Source organism: Ceratotherium simum, chromosome 3, assembly GCF_057802395.1.
Source record: "Ceratotherium simum simum isolate JZ-2026a chromosome 3, ASM5780239v1, whole genome shotgun sequence".
Lineage (NCBI taxonomy): Eukaryota > Metazoa > Chordata > Mammalia > Perissodactyla > Rhinocerotidae > Ceratotherium > Ceratotherium simum.
In genome coordinates this window covers 58,080,544-58,103,357 of record NC_141902.1, presented here as the reverse complement: position 1 = coordinate 58,103,357, position 22,814 = coordinate 58,080,544, and the positions used below count along the sequence as shown (strand labels likewise).

General features: G+C 50.8%; 2 protein-coding genes across 4 annotated transcripts in view; both read right to left on the bottom strand.

Annotated features, from left to right (window-relative positions):
- Nucleotides 1-34: 34 nt before the first annotated feature.
- SNX22 (sorting nexin 22) lies at nucleotides 35-3,526 on the bottom strand. Of its 3 annotated transcripts, XM_087428440.1 has the most exons (7): nucleotides 3,392-3,519; nucleotides 2,920-3,003; nucleotides 2,380-2,484; nucleotides 1,753-1,847; nucleotides 1,351-1,383; nucleotides 1,070-1,137; nucleotides 35-576 (listed from the first exon to the last, which is right to left on the bottom strand). In XM_087428440.1, the coding sequence occupies exons 1-7, from the start codon at nucleotides 3,464-3,466 to the stop codon at nucleotides 455-457; spliced, it is 582 nt and encodes a 193-aa protein (XP_087284566.1). In that variant the 5' UTR covers nucleotides 3,467-3,519; the 3' UTR covers nucleotides 35-454. The 3 variants fall into 3 exon arrangements, with proteins under 3 accessions (XP_087284566.1, XP_087284573.1, XP_004421736.1); XM_087428447.1 differs by lacking the exon at nucleotides 2,920-3,003 and having other exon boundaries at nucleotides 3,392-3,526; XM_004421679.3 differs by lacking the exon at nucleotides 1,351-1,383 and having other exon boundaries at nucleotides 3,392-3,516.
- Nucleotides 3,527-15,783: 12,257 nt separating this feature from the next.
- SNX1 (sorting nexin 1) overlaps nucleotides 15,784-22,814 on the bottom strand; it is a 33,412-nt gene continuing 26,381 nt past the window's right edge. The window contains exons 9-15 of the mRNA XM_004421675.3: nucleotides 22,564-22,677; nucleotides 22,279-22,372; nucleotides 20,990-21,195; nucleotides 18,379-18,522; nucleotides 17,383-17,463; nucleotides 16,854-16,925; nucleotides 15,784-16,223 (exon numbers count right to left, since the gene is read on the bottom strand). Coding sequence (XP_004421732.1) covers nucleotides 16,173-16,223; nucleotides 16,854-16,925; nucleotides 17,383-17,463; nucleotides 18,379-18,522; nucleotides 20,990-21,195; nucleotides 22,279-22,372; nucleotides 22,564-22,677 — 762 coding nt within the window. The 3' untranslated portion in view covers nucleotides 15,784-16,172. The remainder of the gene's footprint in view (nucleotides 16,224-16,853; nucleotides 16,926-17,382; nucleotides 17,464-18,378; nucleotides 18,523-20,989; nucleotides 21,196-22,278; nucleotides 22,373-22,563; nucleotides 22,678-22,814) is intronic.

Here is a 22,814-nt window from a genome sequence, read left to right as displayed (position 1 = left end):
ATTGTGTCTGGGACTTGTGGCAGTGGGTGCCTGTCCCCTCCCCGGGCTCCGGTCTGAACCCTTCCCCCAGATGCTACCTACAAAACAAACATCAAGCAGGGGCTTTTGCTCTTTCTAAACTCTGCCGGCTACTGTGCCTCAAACTTTGCTCTCCCCCTCCCCCCCTCTTCTCCTGGTGTGGGTGAAGAAATACACCTGTACCTCTTCATAGCCTACCTCCAAACTGACTTCTCCCTTTATTTATTTTTTACCCTCTCTTGTCCCTGCCCCAGCCGTGGGCTCTAAGTGCAGGAGTTCGACCACCCCCAGCTACCGGTCCAGCTGAGTTCTGAGCCTGGGGTGGGTAAGTCTTGGGTCCAGGCCAGGGGGCACCCAGCCTACATCTCTTATATGGGGCTTATAGGACTGAGGCACGTGACTGTCCTGGTAGGTGGCCCAAAGGCCTCTGGACTGGTCAGGGCATCAGTGGTGGAGGAGCAGGGTGATAGGGAGTCTCTGGCTGGGCTTTAGCTGTGCTGGTGCTAAAGCCATAGAGGCCCTCGAGCACGCCATTCACCACCACATCGGGCAGAGGCTCTGTGGGGCAGAAGGAAAACAGGAGGAAGGGGTGAGGGCTTCAGAGCTTGAAGAGGCGTGGGACAGCCCTGGCCTGCAGTATCCTGAGCTCTTGCCCATAGGCCCAGCCGCCCCGCCCCGCCCCCCCCCGCCCCCCCCCCCCGCCCCTTGAGAGTAGGAGCCCCTGCGGAGGCAGCAGGTAACAGCTGGCCACCCCAAATGAGGCCTTGGCATTCCCAATTCACATTCTGTTCACGTTAGCTTGGAAAGCCAGGCTGGTAAGGAATGGAGAGCAGGGGAGCCAGGCTGGCTTCACCGTGTCTACTCCCTGGAGGAGAATACAAAGCAGGCTACAGGGGTGCAGGAGCAGCAGGGGTGGTGGCCCCAAAGGAGGGCAGCAGGAGGGAGACGCTGCCTGGGGTTCTTGGGAGCTGAGAAGTGGTCAGTTCACCCCCACTCCCACCCTGATACCTGGGCCCTAAATATGGATTATAGGTCAGAAGCACCCCCTCACCTGGGGATGGGATGGAAATGTAGGGATCCACGCAGAAGCTGACGACAGGCCGGTGGTGCAGCTGTGATCTAGGAGGGACAAGGGTCATGAGCAGTGGAGGGGGTGGTGGGGGACTGAGATCACCAAGGACCACAGAGGAAAAGGTGAATGGGAAGTGGGCTCAGGAGGCACCAACAGGAAAACCTGGACCAGGAGGACCCGCCAGGAGCAGCAGGCCGCCTCCTGGCATATGGCCACCAGGGGGCAGCAGGAGCCAGGTGCAGGCAGGGGCTTGGACTTGCCTGCTGTCACTAGGCAGGAACTCCCCCAGGGTGCTGAAAAGAAAAGGGAGGCTGTGAGCCACCTGGGGATGCCCGGGGGAGCATGAGGAAGGGGTGGAGACACCAGAGCCCAGAACTTCACCTCCCTGGGGGACCACTGCTTCTATTTGTAACCAGCTCAGTTCCGGAGGCGGCTGGGGTAACCAAGGCTGTGCAGAAAACAGCCCCTCCACTGGGGTCAAGAAAGCTGACCAGGGAAGTGATGTCTCAAAGAGGAAGATTGGGCTAGGGCCTGGCAGATGTGAGAAGGAAAAGACCTTGGCCTCAAAAACCTTTTCTCACCTGGTTGCTTGCAGAGAGCCCCTGTCCCCCAACACTGGGGCCCCTCCCTCATGCCAAGCCCTGGCCCCTAGAGGTGCTCACCCCCAGCTGCTGGCCTTGGGGTCTGTGGGGAAGTGCCGAAGACTCAGGAACTCCAGTAGCTCCTTGGGCACATCCTGGTTCAGGTACAGAATGCCCTGGAGAGGAGGAGAGAGGTAATCTGTAATCAGACCTAGCCATGTAATAGGCCCAGTCCAGTGCAAAATGAAAATGCAGGGGTCCTTCCAAAATGATTAAGAATTTCAAGACAGCTAGAGCAGAGTGTGAAACCAAGCTCTGAGCCCTTCTAAGCACTGAGACCTGGCTGACTACACAGGTTGGATGCCCATGAAGCCAGCCTGGCCTGTGATCCCCTGGCTGTGTGGGGAGCAGGGGGAAGGGTCTCCACATCCTCATCATGAGGGGAACACAGGATCTCACTCTGGAGGAGAAGAGAACCAGCTTTCATTGAACTGGGACCACCTGCCTCCTGGTTACCTCAGTCAATCCTATCAATCCAGAGAGGGATGTTTGGACCCATTACTGTTCAGAAAATTGAGACTTGGGGTAATAAATAACATGCCCCAAATGTGGGTCCCCTCACCCCTTGCCGGCACACCTCTCTGAGTCACACCTCTGGTCCAGCCTGCTGGGGGGGGCAGAGGGGCACTGAGTGAGACCCATGCACACCTGGAGATAGGCCTCCAAGGCCTGCCGCCGCTGCTCCAATCCTCTGGTCCTCCAGTTGGGCAGGCGTTTTGAGGGGAAGTCAGGCACTTTGTACAGTTTCTTGATCTGCCAGGAGGTTACCGCGTGCGATCACAGCATCCCGACTGAGGCCTCAAGCTCACTTTACCCTAGCCAAGAGCCCTCTCCAGTCCTCCCCACCCCCCTGCCCCCTAAACTCCAGGCTCTACCCTGGGTCAGCCCCTGGTGAGTGGTGGTTGGGACAGGGATGAGAGAGGTCCCAATCCCCCGCCTCCGCCCCCGCCAGCGCCCCAGACACCCGAGGGTGGGCCGGCCGCATAGGGGCATGGAGAGTACAGGCTGAGACCTGCCCCTTTGCGCCCTCCCCACAGCCCGCGAGGGGGTCTGTGCCCAGGACCTGAGCCCTCCAGGGACTGCGGCGGTAACGAGGGTGGCAGAGGCTGGGGCTGCAGCTCATCTGCCCTCCTCCCAAGGGCTGGCAGGAGCCGGGCCGGGGTCGGTGGATCGTGGGCGCTGCCTCACCCGCTTGTGCAGCGCGTGGAACTCGCTGTAGCGCCTCGGCACCGTGTGTCTGCGTCCGCGGCACAGCACCTCCACTCGGAACACCTAGCGGGCGGGCAGCCCGGGTGCGCGTGAGGCCCCGCGGGAGGGCAAGCGGGACCCGCGCCCGGCGACGCGCCCACCCTTCCGCGATCAAAGGCACAAAGCGGCCTTGGACGCCGCCACTCGCCGGGGACCCTCCCACGCTCCCCACACACTTGGGAGGAGGGCGGGCGGACCAGCACCTCCGCTCCGTGTAGTCCCTCAGGAGCCCGGACCGCCGTCTGCGGGGCTGGGAAACCCAAGCGGCCCCGAGACCCTCAGCAGGCTGTCCCCCGACGGCCTGGCCCGCCGCACTCGGACGCCCCGGCCCGGGAGCGCGGTCCCCCACTGCGCTCGGCGCGGCGAAATCCGGCGGGTCCCGCGCCTCTTCCCATCCAGCGCCCCCGCTCACCATGTGGCTTTTCTCTGGGCTCTGCCTGGGGCCCTCAGCCTCGGGCCCCACCGACGGGATGTGAACTTCCAGCATCCGCGCCCCGGCCCCCGCCCCTCGGTCCGCGAAGCTCGGAACCCGAGCTCTGCCGGCGACGACCGGAGACCCCGGCCGGCCCGGCCCCGCCCCCTCGGGCCCTCAGGCCCCGCCCCAAGCTGGCCCCGCCCGGGGCGTTCCCTCCGCCGCCGGGTCCTGCGAGGGGCAGATTAGGCAGAGCGCGGGGTGGCGGGGGCCGAACTCCGGCACTGAGCCCGGTGGGGCCGCAGTGTGGGTGGGGAGACTTCGGCGGAGAGTCGTACCTTTGTCAACATTTACTGATCGCCCGCTGACTGCCAGGAAGGTGGGAGAGCCAAAATTTCACCTACTCTTTGTTGAGTGCCTACTGAGGACTAGGGCCTGTGGGCGCTAGGATGGAGGGAGGGGTCCCAGACCTCGGCGCCTACCTTGGGGGCCAACTGGGGATGTTGCTTGCGTTCCTCACACCCTTCCCCCGACCAGGCTGACCCCCATCCCCTTCCCTCCACCTTCAACCTGGGCCCTCGGAGCGCGGCCACGCCTGGGTAAGGCTTGGACCCAATCAGGATTTGATGTCCCCCTTCCCCAGCATCCACGGGCCCCTTCATTCATTCATTTTTTTCATCCATTCACCCATCTTTCATCCCTAACCTGCTTCAGGCCCAGTTTGCCGGTAAGAGACAGTTTAGGGACCGAGGCTCTGCTTTGGGGATCAGACAGCTTGGATTTCCTGAACTGCATAGGCCTGTGCTGATCTGCAAAACTGGGATAATATGCCTCCCTCAGGAGAGTGTATGAAAATCGAGTGAGATGACCCCTGTTAAGCCCTCAGCAGAGGTGTTGAGAAAACGGCAGCCTGTGGGCTTGTCCCGCAGGCATGGGTGGGTGGTGCTGGTGTATAGGCAATGGATGGGATGAGGGACTCCGGGGTTTGGCGCTAGGCTGCTCTTGCCCACCCCTCTGGGCAGGATCTTTCTGGGTATGTGGCTGGATTTTATCCAGAACTCTCTCACCCTGGTGCTAGAAAGGTCCTCTGCTCCCACCTCTCAGCACCCCCACCTCTCAGCCATAAGGGAGCCACCCCATTCAGCAGAGTCCTCCACTTCACTGACTTACACCCAGAAAGGCCTGGGTGGGCGGTGGAGGGCGGGGAGGCCCTGCCTCCAAGAGCTCACACCTAGCGGGAGGCTTTCCTCCTTGAGGAGGAAGTAGGGTACCTGTCTTAGGGTTGGACTTGGGGGACCACTGACTCCCTCCCCACCCTGCTAGTGCTGAGGTGCTGCTGAGCTGGAGCAGCACTCTCCATTCCCAGCTCTGCCCCTAGAGAGAGACTGAGAGGAGGACCCCAAAAGGGGGCAAGCAGGTCTCATCAATACTGTGTTCCATACCTTCTTCTCCCCAGTTCCATCTCACAAGGGCCCCAGAATCAGGAAGCTGAAACTTCCTGGAAGGGAAATGACCCACCATGAGAAGTGCTGGGTTTCTTTTCTTCCCTTGCACTCTAGGGCCCCATCACTCACGGACCCTGCTCTCCTTGTCCTACTGTCCAGAGTCCTGTCCTGGAATCCTCAGGCCTCTAAACTTCTGGGTCACCCATTTGTCTGCCCCTCTGTCTCTATTCCTACCACCCAGAAAACTGCTATACCTCCTGACGGATCTCCGTTTTTCCCCACCTCCCTCCCTCATACAAGGTCCATTCTCTCCCTAGCAGCACAAACTGTCATCAAGGCATCTGCTTAATACCTTCCAAAGGCTTCCCAGTGCACTTAGAACAAAACCCACTCTCCCTACTACAATCTACAGATTCTAAATGACCCAGCCCAGCCTCCATCTCTTATCTCATTTCCTCTCTGCCCCTCTTGGTGCACCAGACTCCAGCCAATCTTCTTCCAGTTCTCCAAATATAATGAGGTTTTTCCTGCCTCAGGGCCTTTGTACTTGCCATTTCCTCTCCCTGGAACACTCCTCCCTGACTCTTCACCTGGTGGGCTTAACGTAAAACTTCCAATTCTTAGCCTAAAATTCACTTCCTCAAACAGGCCTTCCTTCCTGGCCACCTTATCATATCACTTGTCTATGCACTTATTCCAGTATGTGTTGCTGTTTGTTTATTGTGTGTCTCCCTGGTTCTCCCGACTCTGCCCCAGGGTCTGAGTACCATCAGGCCAGGGACCTGGTCTGTCTTGTCAGTGGTTCCCGCCATGGTGCCAAGGATGTAGAAGGCACTCAAAAAACATTTGTTGATTGAAAGACTATATGAATGACTGGGGGAAGGGGATATTGGGAAAGGCTAGGGAGCAGGGGAGGGCCTGGGAGAGAGGCAGAAAGGGAGCAGGGCTGCCAGAAGGGTTAGAGGAAGGCCTGCAAGGGGATAACAACAGGAATCCTCTTCCACCTTCAGAGTTAGACATCTTTCTCTCTCTCTCTCTGCAGATTGTCGTCCACCTTATTCACTTGCTTAATTTTCAGGTGTTCCTGAGAAGCTCAAATCAATGGATTTTCAGCTCCAGTTATAGAGGGAGATTTGATGCAACTGACTTATAAAACATCTGGTAGTAAACCTGCAGCTCCTAATTCCACAGCATTCCATGGTATGTGAGTGAAGATCCAAATGAAGGAAAACAAGATCCTTGACCTGGAGGCATTTAAGATGTCTTTGGGGAGATAAAATAAGTTATGAAGAATATTTTCCTGTAAAGAGGAACACATGACATGCTAAAAACGCCAAAGCACTTATTACTGTCAGAAGAAAAGTTCATTTTCTGTGTACTTTAAGCCACCTCAGCATATGAACACCGAGCTAAGTTCCAGACTCGATATGATGGGTGCACAGACCTTCAACGTAACTTCTGTTTTTAGAATGAGTTGTTTTACTGAGCAAATCTTTGTACCTTCCCCATCACTCTCTAACATATGAATCTAATTTCCAAGTTTCTGGGTCAAAGTTGCTTAAAAGTACTGGCTGGTCACATTTTCTTGGCCAGTGTATTTCCAGATCAGATTATAGAGCAGTGGTTCTCCAACTTCAGCAGACACCATCACCTACAAGGCCTGTTAAATCTCAGATGATAGGGCCCTGACCCCCGTTTTCTGAATGTGTAGACCTGGCGTGGAGCCTGATAACGTGCATTTCTTTCACAAGCTCCCTGGTACTGCTGGTGCTCCTGGTTGGGGACCGCATTGTAGACACCTGTCTCTTGACTCCCACACCAGCCCTGCCAGGGAGCAGGGTCACCCCCACCCCACTGTGCAGACATGGAGCCTGGAGATGAGGGGCAAGGCCCGAGCAGCAGGCAGGAAGGGCTGGGGGCGGAGGTGTCCCTCCGACACACTCCTACTCCTGCAGGTGGCCCGGTTGCGGTCGGGCGCACAGGTGGGCTGGACCGAGGCTCTCGCCCAGGCTCAGGCCCTCGCCCTCCAACGCCGTCACACAAAGCCCCGTTCACTGGCAGGCTTCTGCTGGGACGCCAGCGCTGCTCGGGAGGTTTGGTTAACCCCGTTAAGAAAACAAACAGCTCCTGGGCTGCGGGCGCCTCTGGGCACAGAGGCTGGATTCTTCTGGCCCAGTGGGTGGGGGTGGCCAGCAGTGGCGGGCGGAGGTGGACTGGCCGGTAGGGGACCCAGCAGCCCTGGGCGGCCTGAGCAAGGCTGGGTCTGGACTGCTCCACCCACTGGCTCTGGTCACCTGGGCCACCTTGGACAACTCCCTGTGCCTCAGGGTGCTTATCTGTACCACTGAGATTTGTGTGTAGATGAAATGATGTCATGCTTCCAAAGTGTTTAGCATGGGGCCTGGCACACAGTAAAATAAACGTTAGCTATTGTTATTCAACTGAATTATATGAATTTGCTGTTTTCGTAGGCCCAAACCATGGGATATTGGCAATTACATATGGTTCATCTTATATATTGTTAATGGTTCATCATTGAAACAACAAAAACAAACTCTACTATTCCTCTTCCAGAATCCTGAGATTGCAAGGTTAGCTTAAAACAAAACAAAACAACTATTAACTCTTTCAACTACTTGAAATCAGTGATCAGGATTTTCCTGATTTTCTCTATATTGTGCAACCAAAAAAGGTAAAAGAATTGGAAGCAGAGGTTGGTGTAAATCAGCATCCTATTCAACCTAACAGCCTCAGAGGACTTACCGATTGCCTTTTTAATAAGTACATCTTATAAATTTGTAATAATATAATAATAAAATAAAAACCAATATTTTATGGTTTTTTTTTTCTTTGTGAGGAGATCAGCCCTGGGCTTACATCCGCCAATCCTCCTCTTTTTTTGCTGAGGAAGACCGGCCCTGGGCTAACATCCGTGCCCATCTTCCTCCACTTTATATGGGACGCCGCCACAGCATGGCTTGCCAAGCGGCGCGTCGGTGTGCGCCCGGGATCCAAACCGGCGAACCCCGGGCTGCCGCAGTGGAGCGCGCACATTTAACTGCTTGCGCCACTGGGCCGGCCCAATATTTTATGTTTTGAATAATGGAGTTCGGCGTACATGTCTAAAAAAAATAGTTCTGCTGCTAAAATACTTTAACTTATCGAGCTAGTTGAAACTCCTCGATTTACAGATGAGGAAACTGAGGTCTGAAAAAGGAGAACTGGGCCCTGGAAAGGGCTGCTAGGGAGGCCCCTCAGACAAGCATGTCCTGCAGGAGCGCTGAGAGCAAAGTTTGGTGACTTGCTTCTCAGGGGACAGGCAGGCTCCAGCCCAGGGTTCCAGCCAGCAGTGTCACTCCTAGGAGCCACTGCTCCCTGCCCAGACGACAGAGGCAGCTCAGCTGCTTCAGACAACATGACCCAGGGCTGGAGCAGGGGGAGCTGGCAGAGGCCACCCCAGCCACCTTGCATCCAAGGCAGCACAGCTGCCCAGGAGATTATTCTCGTGCTACAACAACTCCTAACAACCCTTAGTGTGATATATCAGTGGACCAACCAGTTGGCCCTTCTGGTGTGCACAGCACTGGGGTTCAACGGACAGAGACACACTCAGGCACCCCCAAGTCACAGGGGTTTACTGTGAAGAGAGCTGTTTGACCAAGAACTAAAGACAACAGGAAAGTCAGGCCAAAGGCCAGGAGGGGCCCCAGCCCCAGGCCTTGAGGTCTGGATGGAGGTGCCCTGTCCCCCACGCTAGCCCTGAGTGCTGTCTGTGGTTTCTCAGCAAGTAGAATTTTTGTCTCTCCGTTAATAGTCCCCAGCTACTCATTCAAGCTACTTCTCTGTCTTCCAGCTTCTGCTTCTGCTACCCAACTGGGGTACACTGTCCATGCCTGGGGAGAGAGTATCTCACAGGGGGCAGAGAAGCTCACATGCCTACAAGGTCAGGCGGGTAACTTGTCCTTAACTGGTCTACTGTGTGGATTTATTCAGGTCTTTAGGAAAACAGCTTAGTGGGTTAATGTCTCGGTTCCTCTTGTCCATCCCTGTCTGGATTGTGTGGGATATGGTGTGCAGACAAACTGAGTCAAGCAAATTGGAGTCAAGTCTTAGGGCTGAGGTGTGACTGTGGGCAAGCTGCTTAAGGTCTCTAAGCCTCAGTTTTTTAATGTAGATAATGATGCCCACCTGGCAGGGTCATGGTGATGGATTAGAGATGTTTCAAAGCCCTGAGCACACTGGCACAGGATAGGTGTTTAACACATGGCAGCTCTTATTATTAGGCCCTGGGGTGGGAAGGGACTATCAGGGGCAGTCTGGACTCTGCCCTGCACAAGTTCCTGGCTGCCAGGGGCCTCATCATTTTTTTCTGGTGAGGCTACTGATGTTCCCAAGGGGAGACCTGCTGTTGGGCCCCTGTGGTCATCACTGCTGTCACTCATAATGGAAGAGGAAGCTGAGAGCTCTGAAGCTAGGAAGGGGCAGTCATTTGGAAACAATCGTCACATCCCTTTAAAGAAAGTCCTACCTTAGATTGGACAGGGTTTTTCTTTGGGGTTTTTCTGGACCCAAAGTGCTACGGAGGCTGAGCAGCCTTGGTGGGGATGGGGGGCTTTCTGCCCCAGACGTCTGGTCATCACAGCCAGAGAGGCATTTCCACAACAGACAAAGGCAAAGGGGAGGAGGCCTGTTTGGGGCAAGCCTGTGGGGCAGGCGGCTATCACCTTCCAGCCTTCAGGCTCCAGTTGGGGCACGGAGCACCAGTCCTGCCAATCACAGCAAGGCGTCCTGAACCCCAAATCAAGCCTGATTTCTGGATATTGAAAAACCCAAGATCTGTGTCCATAGGCTCTAAAACAATAATCACCAGTGCTGAAGGGCAGCCACTGCCCCCTTGGGCTGCCTTTGTTGGTGGAGAGGGGCACCAAGATGAGTAGGAATAACATAGTTCATGATCTTAAGGAGTTCAGAGCCGGGAGGCTAATGAGATCATCTTGGAGACAACATTACACAGAAGGGTGAGAGAGACCAGAGGTTTAAAGGGTGACAGGAAGTGCCATGCCAAGAGCTGTAGAGGCAGCTGCCATTCTAGCCTGGGGGTGGGAGGAAGAGTCAATCAAAGAAAGCTTCCCGGAGAATGTACATATAAAGTAGGCCTCAAAAGATGCATTGGATTGTTTTCTCATAAGGAAAATAGCTTTATTAAATTTTTATGATTATAAAAATAATACACAGAAATTCCAAGCAACATAAAATGGTATAAAAATTTTAAATGCAAAATTCCATCCCTAGAGGGAACCATAGTCAACAATTCCATCAACATCCTTGCCATATATATAATTTTATATAAATGTGGACTATACCATACATATAATTCTATAACCTACTTTTTTCACTCAAAAATGTTTTCCTTGTCAATGAATATAGCTATATATCATCTCCAATGACTGTATAATATCCAATTGTATTATGTACCATAATTCATTTAATCCCTTCCTGCTGTATATTTACATTGAGTTCAACATTTACAACTGTAAACAACGTTATGATGGGCATCTTTGCATAATCATCTTCATGGACTTGGTTTCTAGAAGTGTCTATGGGAATCCTCAGTGAATGTTCTGACACGCTGGCCAGTGCCCTCCATCTCTACCTACTTACACTGCCATCCACAATGTTGAAGACTGCCTGTTTCAGACAGGTGTAATTCTGAGGTTGAAGAGAGGGGTGGGAGCTGAGAAAGGTGCTTCAGGTACAAAGCCCACCATTTACAAAGGCTCCTTAGGCCACACAGAAGTGAGAAAGGAAAGAGTGTATTTGGAGTCAGTTTTCACGAGGCGCCAGCATTGTCATGAAGGACTAGGAGATAAACAGGGAGGGTGAGCGGGGTCCTCTCACAGAAGGCCGTCACTGAAAGGTGGCAGAATCTACCATTGGAGATCTTTCTACAGTTACCTATTTGGTACCTATTTTGAGCCCAAATCTTTTCTGGGGGCCATGGAGTTACAAAGATGCACCACTTAAGAGAGTTTATGGCTTGGCAGAGAGAGCCAACATAAAACCACACAACCGGTATCATAGGACACTGGCAGATGATGTACTCACTATCCCCGGGGCCAGAAGACAGGGATGACTTGTTCTCGTCCATTTCTAACTCTCAGCTCAGGCCTGACTCTACCCAAATGGGGAGCAGAGAATCTTAGCCAGTGTCTCCCAAGACCAAGCGTTGGGTGCAGGCATGTGCCAATTACAGCAAAGGTGTGTCCTTCTTAGCTCTGGTAGGGATCACCATTATCTTCCCCTTCCCTCTCGTTCCCCTAGGCTGCTGAGAGTTGGTGGGGAAAGTCCCCCCACCTTGGGGCCTGATGTCCCTCAAAACTGATGGTCTTCAATCCCATGTGGGCCCTAAGCGCACTCAATGAAGAACACACCTTCCATCACTATGGAACAACGCTTCCATGAGTACTCTCTCCTCAACCAGTTCCTGGCCCCAACCTTAACAGATTTCCATCATCCTCTCCCCCTTTTTGAAATCTGAGTTTCTGCAAAGGCATTCGCAGGGTTCTAGGATACAGATGTATTCAGAATGAAAATCTTCTGGAACGAATTCAAAGTTACAAATATCTATGTGTAAGTGACACTTCCTATCATTTCTACTTCTCTCATTTTTTCTGTCACTAAATACTTACACTGCATATTGGGGTCCCTCCAGTTCTAGGTTCTCATCTTCAGGACTCTGGAGCCCAGAGATTTTGGGGGAAACAACCCAAGGGAAAGCAGAGGAAGTATAGACTTATCTCCACACCTGTTCTCTAAACCACCTGACTCAAAATAGGTAAACATGATATCCCTGTCTGAGAACATTTTAATTCTCAAGCAGGAAACCTTTACTCTCTGCCCCTTCTCCCCCCATCTTCTTTCTCTCTGGTACGTCAGGAGCAAGGCTCCCTGTTCTGTGCACTTGCTCCCAGACAGGGCTCTGATGGCCATTCCCTTTCTCTGCTCTGAATTTTATTAACATGCTAAGTCTGAGACATCTTTACATAAAACAAAGCCTCTCTTCACTCTGTATCTCCCCACCTCTCAGCAGGACTTCCCTTCCCATTCAGAAGAGCCTCTTTTAAGACGGTCAGCACCTGCTGTCCCCACAGCTTCCCTTCCCATCCGCTCTAAACCTATTGGGCCTCCTGTGTTAGCTGTGTCATGAAGGGCTTCACTGTCTACCCTGAAATCCAAGCCAGAAACCTGCAGGTCACGCTGGCTACCGCCCTCTCCCTCAGACCTCTCATCAAATCAGTGACAGATCCCAGTGGTTCCATTGCCACGTCTGAACCTCATCCCTCAGCTCTAACCCCATTACTACCGCCCTTCTCGGTGCTCCGGCTGGCTGGATGAGCCTGGCTGCTCTCCTTGCCTCCAGTCTCACACCTTCTGATATATCTAAATCACAAACGTGACCATGTTATTTCCTGCTGAAGTCCCTTCAGTAGCTCCCCACACTTCCAGGATAACGTTCAAAGTGCCTCACAGTCATATCAGGCACTGTGTGATCTGTGTGATGTGGTTCCTGCTCATCCTTTCCATGGGCCGCCCACTGACTTGACTCCGGCCACACTGAGCAACCTGCATTACCCCAGATGTGCCCACTTCCCACTGCCAGGAGACAGGGAGGCAGAATGGTCTCAGGAGAAGGAGAAAACACCTCTTCACCTTTAAGACACAGTTCAAGCATCCCCTTCTCCACAAATTTCTTCTTCCTGAGTCCCCAAGTGGAACAATTTCTTTTATGCCACTATTCCCTGTACAGGCCTCTGGCTCAGTACTCTTAACCTACTATTGGCCTTGCTGATTTCCATGTCTACAAGCTCTGTGCAGAAATGCACAGGCTCTGAAGATACCTTACCCTGTCAGCCTCAGGATGCAGGAGGCTGAGGAGGAAGTTCTGAAACCAGAGGAGAGTCCACCCCAAGGAAATAATAAAAACAGACTTATGTTAAGATGATCACTGGAGGAAACATAAGGCTAGGAGAAAGTTTTAAAATTGAGTCTCTTTGGAGAAGAATTAGAAACACGGAAAAGGAAGAAGACTAGAATAAACTCTATGGGGCCAGACTGGAAGTAGCAGTGTGAATTCATGATTTTAACATCTAATTCTTTTTTTTTTTTTAAGTTATTTATTTATTTATTTTATGAGGAAGATCAGCCCTGAGCTAACATCCATGCCAATCCTTCTCTTTTTGCTGAGGAAGACTGGCCCTGGGCAAACATCTGTGCCTATCTTCCTCCACTTTATATGGGACGCCGCCACAGCATGGCCTGACAAGCGGTGCGTCGGTGCACGCCCGGGATCCGAACCTGGGCTGCCAGCAGCGGAGCACGCGCACTTAACTGCTACGCCATGGGGCCGGCCCCTCTAATTCTTTATTTATGTCATCTCTCTCTCTCTCTCCATATTTCTATATATCTTTATCTATGTCTATTTCCTTGCTCTCTCTGCCAAGAGCCTAGAAGCAACGACACTCCAGTAGCAGTGAGCACTCTCAGCACCCAGATCTTGGTTTCTAAATTCTAATTCTCCATTCAAAGGAATCAAGACTCCCTAGAGAAATGGCTGATTCCAGGGTTGGGGCAAGGGAGATACAAGATAAGCCTGGAATATCTTGTTATGCCAGAAAGTGTTCAGAAAATGAAGGCGACATGTTAAAAAGACACAAGAGCCTGTCAGAAATCTGGGATGGCTTGAGAATCAAAATAAATCAAAGCATTCATCCATACTAATAAACAAGTAGATTAATAAATAAGGAGAAAAGATGCTTTTCCTTAGAAGTAGAATGCCAACCAATAAATGTAGAAGAAATTATGCAGTTAGAAAATCACATTGGATGAGGAACAAAATATTTACCTGATCTTAAAGTATTTCCTCACAATTTACTTGTTAATTACAAAGGGGAAAATAGTAAATTTAAAATGGAGACACGTGGCAGACATCAACTTAACCAAGTGATCAGAGTTAACTTCAGCTTTAATGGGACCAAGTGACATCAAATGCCGACTTAAGAGGCACTGAGGACACGTCACTTCCGGGAGGTTCCTGCCCCACATGCAAAACCCTAATCTAGTCATGTGAAACCATGACCAATCCAAATCGAGGAACGTTCTACAAAATACCTGGCCTATATTCTTCAAAAATGCCAAGCTAATGAAAAGCAAAGAAAGCCTGAGGAACTCCTCTGGATTAAAAGAGACACATGTAATCATGTGTTACAACTAAATGTAACACATGATCCTGCAACAGAAAAAAGAGACTCACTACAAAGAATATTATTGGGACAACTGACAAAATTTAAATATGGACCATGGGTTAGACAATGGTATTATATTAGTGTTAAACTTCCTGATTTTGATAACTGTACTCAGGTTATAAGTTAAGAGAGAATGTCCTTGTTCTTAAGGAAATGCACACTAAGGTTCCGAGGATAAATGGGTCAACGACTGTAACTTACTCTCAAACGATTCAGAAAATACATGTAAATATAGATAAAGCAAATCATACATCATAAAGCAAACGGGTTAAAATGTGAACACTTGGTAAATCTGGGTAAAGGATATATGGGAGTTCTTTGTGATATTCCTGTAACTTTTCCCTAAGTTTGAAATTATGTTAAAATTTAAAAAGTTACCAAACAAACCAAGAATCCAACAACAAGGGATGAGTCAGAATTATGGTACAGTCACTCTATGGAAGTCTTAAAATTACAGAGCCTTACAAATAAGGTTTGTGAAGATATATAATACAGAAAAAAATGCTTATAACATATACATGTTGAATGATAAAAGCAGGATACAAAATATTTTACGTGTATGTTATTATAACCATGCAAAAGCAAGCATATAAGAGTGGAAGGATAAAATCAAAGGAGGTAATAAGGATATTGGGGAGTAGGGAGAGATTGAGTGACTTTTTCCAAAAAAAAATCAACCTGTTGAAAAAAATACTTGTACTCCCACCCCCGTCAGGCTGGTGAACTGGAAATCAGTGCTGTGTACCGCATTCTCTTGCCTCAGGCTGTCCTTCCCCAAACCTTAACCACCCACCAAAGAGAACTGACAGGACAGGTCTGGAGAGCCCTCAGGCAGGGGTGTCTTTGGGGGTGGTGGGCTGGGAGTGGTGAGGTTCCCATGGTAGGCAGTCTGCCCTGCCCCACAAGTGGCTTCTCAGTGCACTCTGACAGCGAGCTTAAGCTGCCGTGGACACAGTTGAGGGGAAGCCCAGTAATGGCACATCCGAGACCCGGGCCTCCCCGGCCAGGCCAGCACAGAGACCCCTTTGAACACCCTCAGCTTGTGCTGACAACACTCGGGGCCTCTTGCTGGCATGGTCCCTCCTGGTCACAGACAGTAAAGCTTCTTGGAACCTCAAAAGGTTTAGGAACTCTTGGATGACCTGATCTAGAGGCAGAGTGCCTGGCTCTGCTGTCTACGTGGATCAAGTGTTAAGTCCTTATCAGTCCTTCACACTTTTAACATGGATCATGTGTTTTGATAGGTGGCAAAAGAAGTTCAGGACACAAGACTTTGCTATCAGAAGGCAGACTCTGAGAGCCCTGAGCAGCTTAGGAAACAGGGTAGGAATAAAAAAGAAAGTCTGCCTTCTTTACAGGAGAATCGGTTTTGCCCCTCTTATTATAAGAGATGTCTTTAAAATTCCTTCCCTAATGAAGTAGGAATAAGAATTAAACAGATTAAGAGACCCTCAGAACAGGTAGCTGAGGAAGCTAGAGAAAAAGCAAGTACAGTTCCATAGGGAAGCAGCAGTGAAAGCTTGTGAACTCCTGTGGAGAGAAACTTACTATACCCGGGCAACTTCCTGGTCAGGAGCATTCCAGACCTGCTTCCCAACTGCGTCCCAGCCTAAAGCAAAAAGCACCACCATTCTGAGTCATGTGACCCGATTTTAAAATATTTTATTACATAATCTTTTCATGGCACCATCAGGAGTAACAGAAAACGTTATTCCCAGTTCCTAACCACATCCTGAAAAATATACATTTGTATTTATATATTTATATCAATACTCCACCCCTATCCCATAATTCCACCACCTATTGTAGGTCTTTTGCTTACAGCAAGAAACTATTCTCTCAGGTAAGAAAATATATATGGAAGCTAAATGAAGTAACAGTTAGAGTGCCTGGGGACAGCTTGGTCTCGGGGGCAGGGAGGAAGGGGTGAAGTCCAGGCTAAGCAGGATGCATCACTGGGGTCCAGCAGAGGTGGAGGAGGACAGTGTATAAAAAGGCAGCATCAGGCAGCTGGGCTCTGGTGTCCTTGGTCCATTAGGAGATGGCCTTTGCCTCAGGAAGAAAGGCTTCCCAGTACTTTGCCAGCTGCAAAGAAGTGGGGACAGTAAGCCAAGTGCCCCCATCTAGTGGCAGAGCCTGAGCCTGGAGGGGAGCAAGCACAGTGCCACAGGCTCCCCCAAGTGCCTCAGCCACCCAAACGGAGGCCGAGCTGAGAAAATGGCTAGGCTGCAAGTGGACCTTGGGACAGACTGGCCAGCCAGCCACACCGCTCTTAGCTCTCTAGACTTACGGGAAGCATCAAGTATAAGGGCAGTCTCTGAAGACAGTCCTGGTTCTGCCTCGGAGGAAATACCCCAGTGGGGGCCACAGCTTTGTCCAGCTCAGTTAACTCCTCACAGTGGAGGCCACTGCTCCACATACTGACTGAGATCTCAGCCTCAAGAGGGTTAGGTGGTATCACAGGGTTTTAGGCAGAGGAGAGTTGGGGTTTGTCCTTAAAAACTAACTCATTGTAGGATTAGGGCAATCCTGCTTAGCAAAAGACCCTACTGGATGCTCCAGGTTGGAGCAACAGGGCCTACTTTCAATTACTGATTATAGCAGGGCCCAGCCCCTCCAAAGCAGGGCCAGCCCTTCCTGTCACCAGAGCTCCAAGAGGGCAGCTGGCCTCTGGAGCAGGAAGTAGAGGGTGAAAGTCATGCCTAACTTACATACCTGCTGCTGTGAATACAGGAGTGTCTCAAGGTACTTGATCACGTGGTTTTTGAAGTCCTTGGATTTCTCTCTCTGTAGGAGACAGGATTCTACACTGACCACTTAGACCCTTGCTCCTTTTCCTCTTGATAGGATAGTGGTGTTTATTGCTGACCAAGGCCGAACACAGCCCCAGAAAGTAGAGCCAGCAGTTGGAATAGCTAATTTCCAGCCAAAGAGCCTCTGCCAAGGCCTTGCAAGGCTTTCTTGCATGACAGGGAGTGGGGAAGGGGAGGAGAAAGGACAGAGGACAAGGGGGTATATGACAGCTACAAGCTTTGTTTGGGTCTAACTGCTCTGGTCCAGCAACAAGCGTAGGACAGCCACTTTGCCTCAGGAACACACACACACACAAGGCCACGCCTATTCACAACAACCGCCAAGTCACTGGCACCCACATCTGTCTCCCTACTCAATAGATTTGGACAAAGCCGACACCACTACTAAACCCGGCACTGCACCCCTGGGAGAGGCAGGGTTTCTATCTCACCTCAAACCGTATCACTTCTTTTCGAACCACAGTTGAAATCCTTTCAAAGTCCCTTTCATATTGAGTCACCCGAGACTCCCACTGGGAAAAAAGGAAAGAAAGGATCACTTAATATTATGGTAGCATTATTAAGTCTTTACCTTTGGACAGCAATTCTATATATGAGACCTCAATTGATCCTTATGTCTGTCTGCCCCTCTGGGTAAGATGAAATACCATACAAACATTCAGCATGTAAGTCAGAGTCCAGCAGAAGGCCACCTTCAGGGCGGCTGGAAAAGAGAAGCCGTGTGCCCCAGGCCAAGCCTGGTCTCTAAGAAAGCTCTGGTACTCCAGAGCCTCTGGCAGGTACTCACCAGCAGGGCTAGCAGCCCCAGAGAACTGATTTTAGTTCTCACCAGGGGGTATATCTGAATCACCCTGGAGCTTTTCAAAGACCCAGCCAGAATCCTTCTGCAGAGATTCTTTTTTTTTTTTCCCTGTGAGGAAGATCAGCCCTGAGCTAACATCCATGCTAATCCTCCTCTTTTTGCTGAGGAAGACCAGCTCTGAGCTAACATCTATTGCCAATCCTCACCCTTTTTTTTTTCTCCCCCAAAGCCCCAGTAGATAGTTGTATGTCATAGTTGCACATCCTTCTAGTTGCTGTATGTGAGACACGGCCTCAGCATGGCCGGAGAAGCAGTGCGTCGGGGCGCGCCCGGGATCCGAACACGGGCCGCCAGCAGAGCGCGCGCACTTAACCGCCAAGCCACGGGGCCGGCCCCCTGCAGAGATTCTGCTTTGGCAAGTCTGGGTGGAACGGGGAGAGAGGAGGAGGGCCAGGCCTCAAGGCAAGCCTGGACTCATCCTCAGAGGCTTCCCCAACAGCTACTGTCCTTCATATTCAATCGGCTCTCTTGCCTGCTGTGGGGTTCTGAGCACCTGGGTAGGATGGGACCTGGGCTCATTCAGGAGCCAGCACAACACCCCTGCTGGGCTGCCTTGGGGCCTCACCTCTACTATCTCATCCTTGGCCTGCTGCAGCTTGTCAGGTTTGTTGGCCCACAGCAGTCGAGCCTCAGCCTCCCGCTTCTTCTGCAGTGTGGCTTGAGCATCCTGCCAGCGCTGCCACGTCTTCATGCGCTGGTCAAAGGCAGCCTGCAGGGGTTGGGAAGAGCACAACCAGCCCTTCAGGAGCCGTGCTGGCTCTGCCTTGGGGGGCTCTCCCAGAAGCTGTGCTAGGGAAGGACGGAGCAAGGGCAGGTTCCGCAGCCACGTGTTAGTGCCCAGCTGGAAGTTTAACACTGAAAAGCACAAGCTTGGGTAAGACTCCTCTCCAAGGCTCCAGTGGGCCAGCGCCATGCTGCTTCATGCTACTCTCAAGGCTGGATGGCTGGGAGCACAGCAGGTGGCCTGATGCCAGTGCCCAGTACTACGGCTTCCCAAGTGCCTCTCTCAGATGGGTCAGTCCATGCGTCTACACACTTTTCCTGAGTGCCTGCCATGTGCCAGGAACTAATACACTGGGGAATGAAACACATGGTCCTGCTTTCATGGATCTTATAATCTAACAGAAAAGGCCGACATTATATTAATAATTATCCATAAATAATTACACTATGCAGAGTACAGAGAAAACAAGCAGGATACTATAAAAAAAAACGGGGGACCTAGCTTAGCCTGGGAGATATTATCAGGGAAGGCTGACCTAAGGAAGCAACCTTTAAACTGACACCTAAATAGTTAGCTAACCAGGTTAGCTTAACAGATCTTTAAATAAACACTTAAAGCCACCACAGGACACACTGCTTTCATCCCATCCATACACTCAACTGCTGTAGGCTATCAAGGCCCCCAAGAAGCTCCCCAAAGTCCACTTGCTGGTTTTCCCTGTTTCCAGTCCGTTGACCAGAATCAACATTTCCAGAGGACAGCTGTTGGCCTAATCAAAACATCTCCCACCCTCACTGGCTTTGTAGGCCTCAAGAGGTGGACTGGATGAAAGATCTGTGCCTGGGGCCAACCACCCAGCCCTGTTCCATTTGTTCTCCTTCCCTGCAAAAGTTCCCTAGATGTTTTCTAGGCCTCCTTAGTGCGGGCCTTTGCCAAAACTTGAACCTTAGAGAATGAAATGCCACCAAATTCACCTTCCCCAGCATTGTCACCGCTGCTCACCTGCAATTTCTTAACAGCTCAATGTCAAAGGATTAGGTAAAAGATGACCTCATATCCAAGGAAGACTCAAGCCTAACCCCGTGGGCTAACAGTGGTACAACTCAAGGTTCAGGGAAGGGCAGAAAAGAAACATCTGCTCATCTCTCCAACCCCATCACCAGCTCCTGATCACGAGGAGGGCAGGTGAAGGGTCTCTTGAGAAAAGATCAGCTCGCAGTCCTGTGCTCTAAGGCATGCTGCCCCAGCCCCAGCCCCAGCAAACTGAGCTCTCGGCTAGGCCTTCCTCACCTATGTCTATACGGGCTTACCCCACCTGAGAGTCATATTCAAGAGCTGTGTTCTCCAGAGACCCCAAACAATACTCCTCTCTGAAAGCTTCCCCAGAGACAGCCCTTCCCCGGGATGGCTCTCCAGTCTAAGTAGTCTGACCAGTTCTAAGAATTCCAAAGCAGGTTATTTTTCCAGCCTCTTATCACTCTGGAGTTAGCAGCAAACCAAATAGCAAAGGGAGAGGACAATGAGCAATCTCACAGGCTATATTAAGCAACTCTATCACAGAGGAAATGAGAGCCCTGGGAGCAACTCAGCTCTTGACAACACAGGAGCTCCCTGGTGGGGGAGATGTTGGGGATAGGGAGCAGGGGTGGCTCTGTTCCAACTCAGAGGTTCATACATCCTGGTCTTAAGTTGGATCAGGGGCAGACTCAGGCTCTTACAGGGCAGGTGCCAGGCTCCCTCTTGGCTCTTTCCTCTGTCTCAGGTATGCCATGCGAGAGCTAATACCACTGCCCAGTGAAGCTTCCTTGGCCACTCTGAAAGGTCATGGGAAACCAGACTACTCTGGTCACCAGGAGAAAAGGTGAGGTGCTTGACCTGAGGGGCAGGCTGCAGTGTTGTTACCAGTGTGGTCAGCACAGCATACAAAAGGCTCTGGTGACAAGCTCTCTCAGCCCCCTGGCCACACTCCTCCATGCAACGCCAAGCCAGTTCCGTGTAGTTACCTGACTGCCCACGTTGCAGGGACAAGTGGAAGCAGCAAGAGCTCTTACCAGGGCGAAGCTGCCGCTTACTGTTAAGGAGGCCAAGACCAAAGCACTGAGGAAGTCACTGCTCCAGGGGGCCGAGACGGCAGGTCTGCAATAAGCCTTGCTTGAAGAAAGGAGCACAGAGGACGCTGTCCAGCTTCAACAATAAGGAGGGGCCTACTTGGAAATTCAAGGCTGGTCTTTTCTCGAAACGCATTTAAAAAACTAGCTGTGGGCCTCAAAATGACTCAATGCTAACAGTTAAATGGATTTTTTGGTTCATAGGATACCTTCTTTCTTGAGAGTAGAAAAACTTACACCTATTTTGAGCTACAACAGATGAAACTTTCTTGGGAAGGGGAAGAGCAAAGGCAAGACAAATTAAATCAAGAGGATGAGAAAGAGGAAAGGAAACAGAAGCTTACGCGGACTATGGCCAGGAGGCGAATGTAGTCACTCAGGAGCTCGGCAAGAAGGAAGAAGTCATTGTTGGCCTGTTCTTGGTGAAGCTGCTCAATTTTCTCTTCCACCTCAGCCAGCTGGGAGAGTGCCCGTGACAATGCTGTGTTGTCCTCAGAGCTCCCAAGCATGGCTAGACTCTTTGCAAACTGGGCTGTGTTCAGTGCTAGCTCTGGAGGGAGAAAGACAGCAGAGGCCTCTGATCTCACAAGGAAAAGGGACAAGTCAGCAGGCATCGCATGACATGTCTCAGCAGTGCTGCCCACTGCGTATCTGGCAACTGTGGGCTCTGCAACCCAGTCACCTACACCACAGCCATCTGTATGCAGAATGTGAAGGGAATGCAGCCTGTTCATACGAGCAGGGAGAGACACCTGCTGTCCTAAGTTTCACTAGGTTAGGCCTACCTGGAAGAAGCAGCTCAAATATTCCTGGAGAACCAGGGGCCAGTTCATACAAACAGGCCAAAGGAATAATTCTGATTTTTATGTTAAAGCTCATAAGTAGACTGTCTGCAAGAGAAAGACTGAATGTATGTGTACACTGCACAGTCCTGTACATTTTAGAGCAGGACAAACTTTTTCTGTGAAGGCCCAGATATTTGAAGTTTTGTGGGCTACATATGGTCTCATTCCTTTTTTTTCACTCATACCTTTAAAAATGTAAAAACCACTCCTAGCTCACAGCAATAGGCCCAGGGCCAGATCTGGTCCATCACTGGGCCATATTTTGCCAACCCTTACATTGACCTCATTCTAATGGTTTTCTGTCTGTTTAGATTTCTGATTATCAACATGTTTAAGGCAGAGAAGGAAGGCATTCAAACTTGGCAAATTTCACTAGCTAAGTCTTAAGCAAATCTCACCAAAGAAAGGTGAAGAAGGGTTAGGAAACATAAATGGTTTCCGTGCATTTACACATTGCTTGTCTGACCATGTAGCTGAAGTTTGTGACATCAGTTTGGTTATAAGCTTCCAACTCAAATCATACCAACAGAAGCCCACGTCCCAGGTCAGGCTGTATCTGGGATGGCTTCCCTGCCCCTCCCAGGTAGAAAGGACAGTGCCCGCAGAGGCTGAGTCATGTTTCCTGCCAGCAGATGCAGGGCATATCTTTTCGATCAGAACACCAAGGACCAGGTGGGCTAAGAACTTCAGCTTGAATGGCTGAGAGGCTTGGGAACAGCATGCCCTCCCATCTCCAGCTCACTGGAGACATCAATTTCCCAGCTCCAACTGATTTCAGAGATAATTACCTTTCCTATGGTTGACCAGAGTTTCTACAACAGCATGCAGTTTCCGTAAGCGCTGCTCCTCACACTCTACCTCTTGGAGCTTCTCCTCAAACCACTGAAACACACAAGCCCAGAGCTTTAATGAAAGTTACTCATATAGGTGTAGAGCAGTCTTTCCTTAGCAGTTTTTTAAAAAAGGGACTGAATTATCTTAAAAATAAAGTCTTTAATCTCAGAAATTTCAGGACTCCTCAGGATTTCAGACCTGATGGAGTAGGGGAAGCAGGGAGGCACAGGGCTACTCACAATGTCTGATTCATTCATCTTGATGGTCATTTTGCTGACCGCATCTGTGGCTTTGTTGAACATCTTGAGAAGACCAGCACCACTCAATGTCTGGGTACCCACGGCGCGTGGCAGCTACAAGACCAAGAAGGCGGGGATGGCAAGTTATCTGCTGCCCCTATTTTAGGTTCAGAAGAATTAGTATCCATCAGATGGCATGCCCAAAACTTGCTAAACAAATTATTTGAACTGTAGATTGTTTTCAAAAGCAG

Coding starts and splice junctions, on each gene's coding strand:
- SNX22 (XM_087428440.1), bottom strand. CDS start 3,466: ATGCTGGAAGTTCACATCCCGTCGGTGGGGCCCGAGGCTGAGGGCCCC. Junction 1,848..2,379: donor CCTTGGAGGCCTATCTCCAG/GTGTGCATGGGT, acceptor CCTCCTCTCCAG/GGCATTCTGTACCTGAACCA. Junction 577..1,069: donor CATTTCCATCCCATCCCCAG/GTGAGGGGGTGC, acceptor TCTGCCCCACAG/AGCCTCTGCCCGATGTGGTG.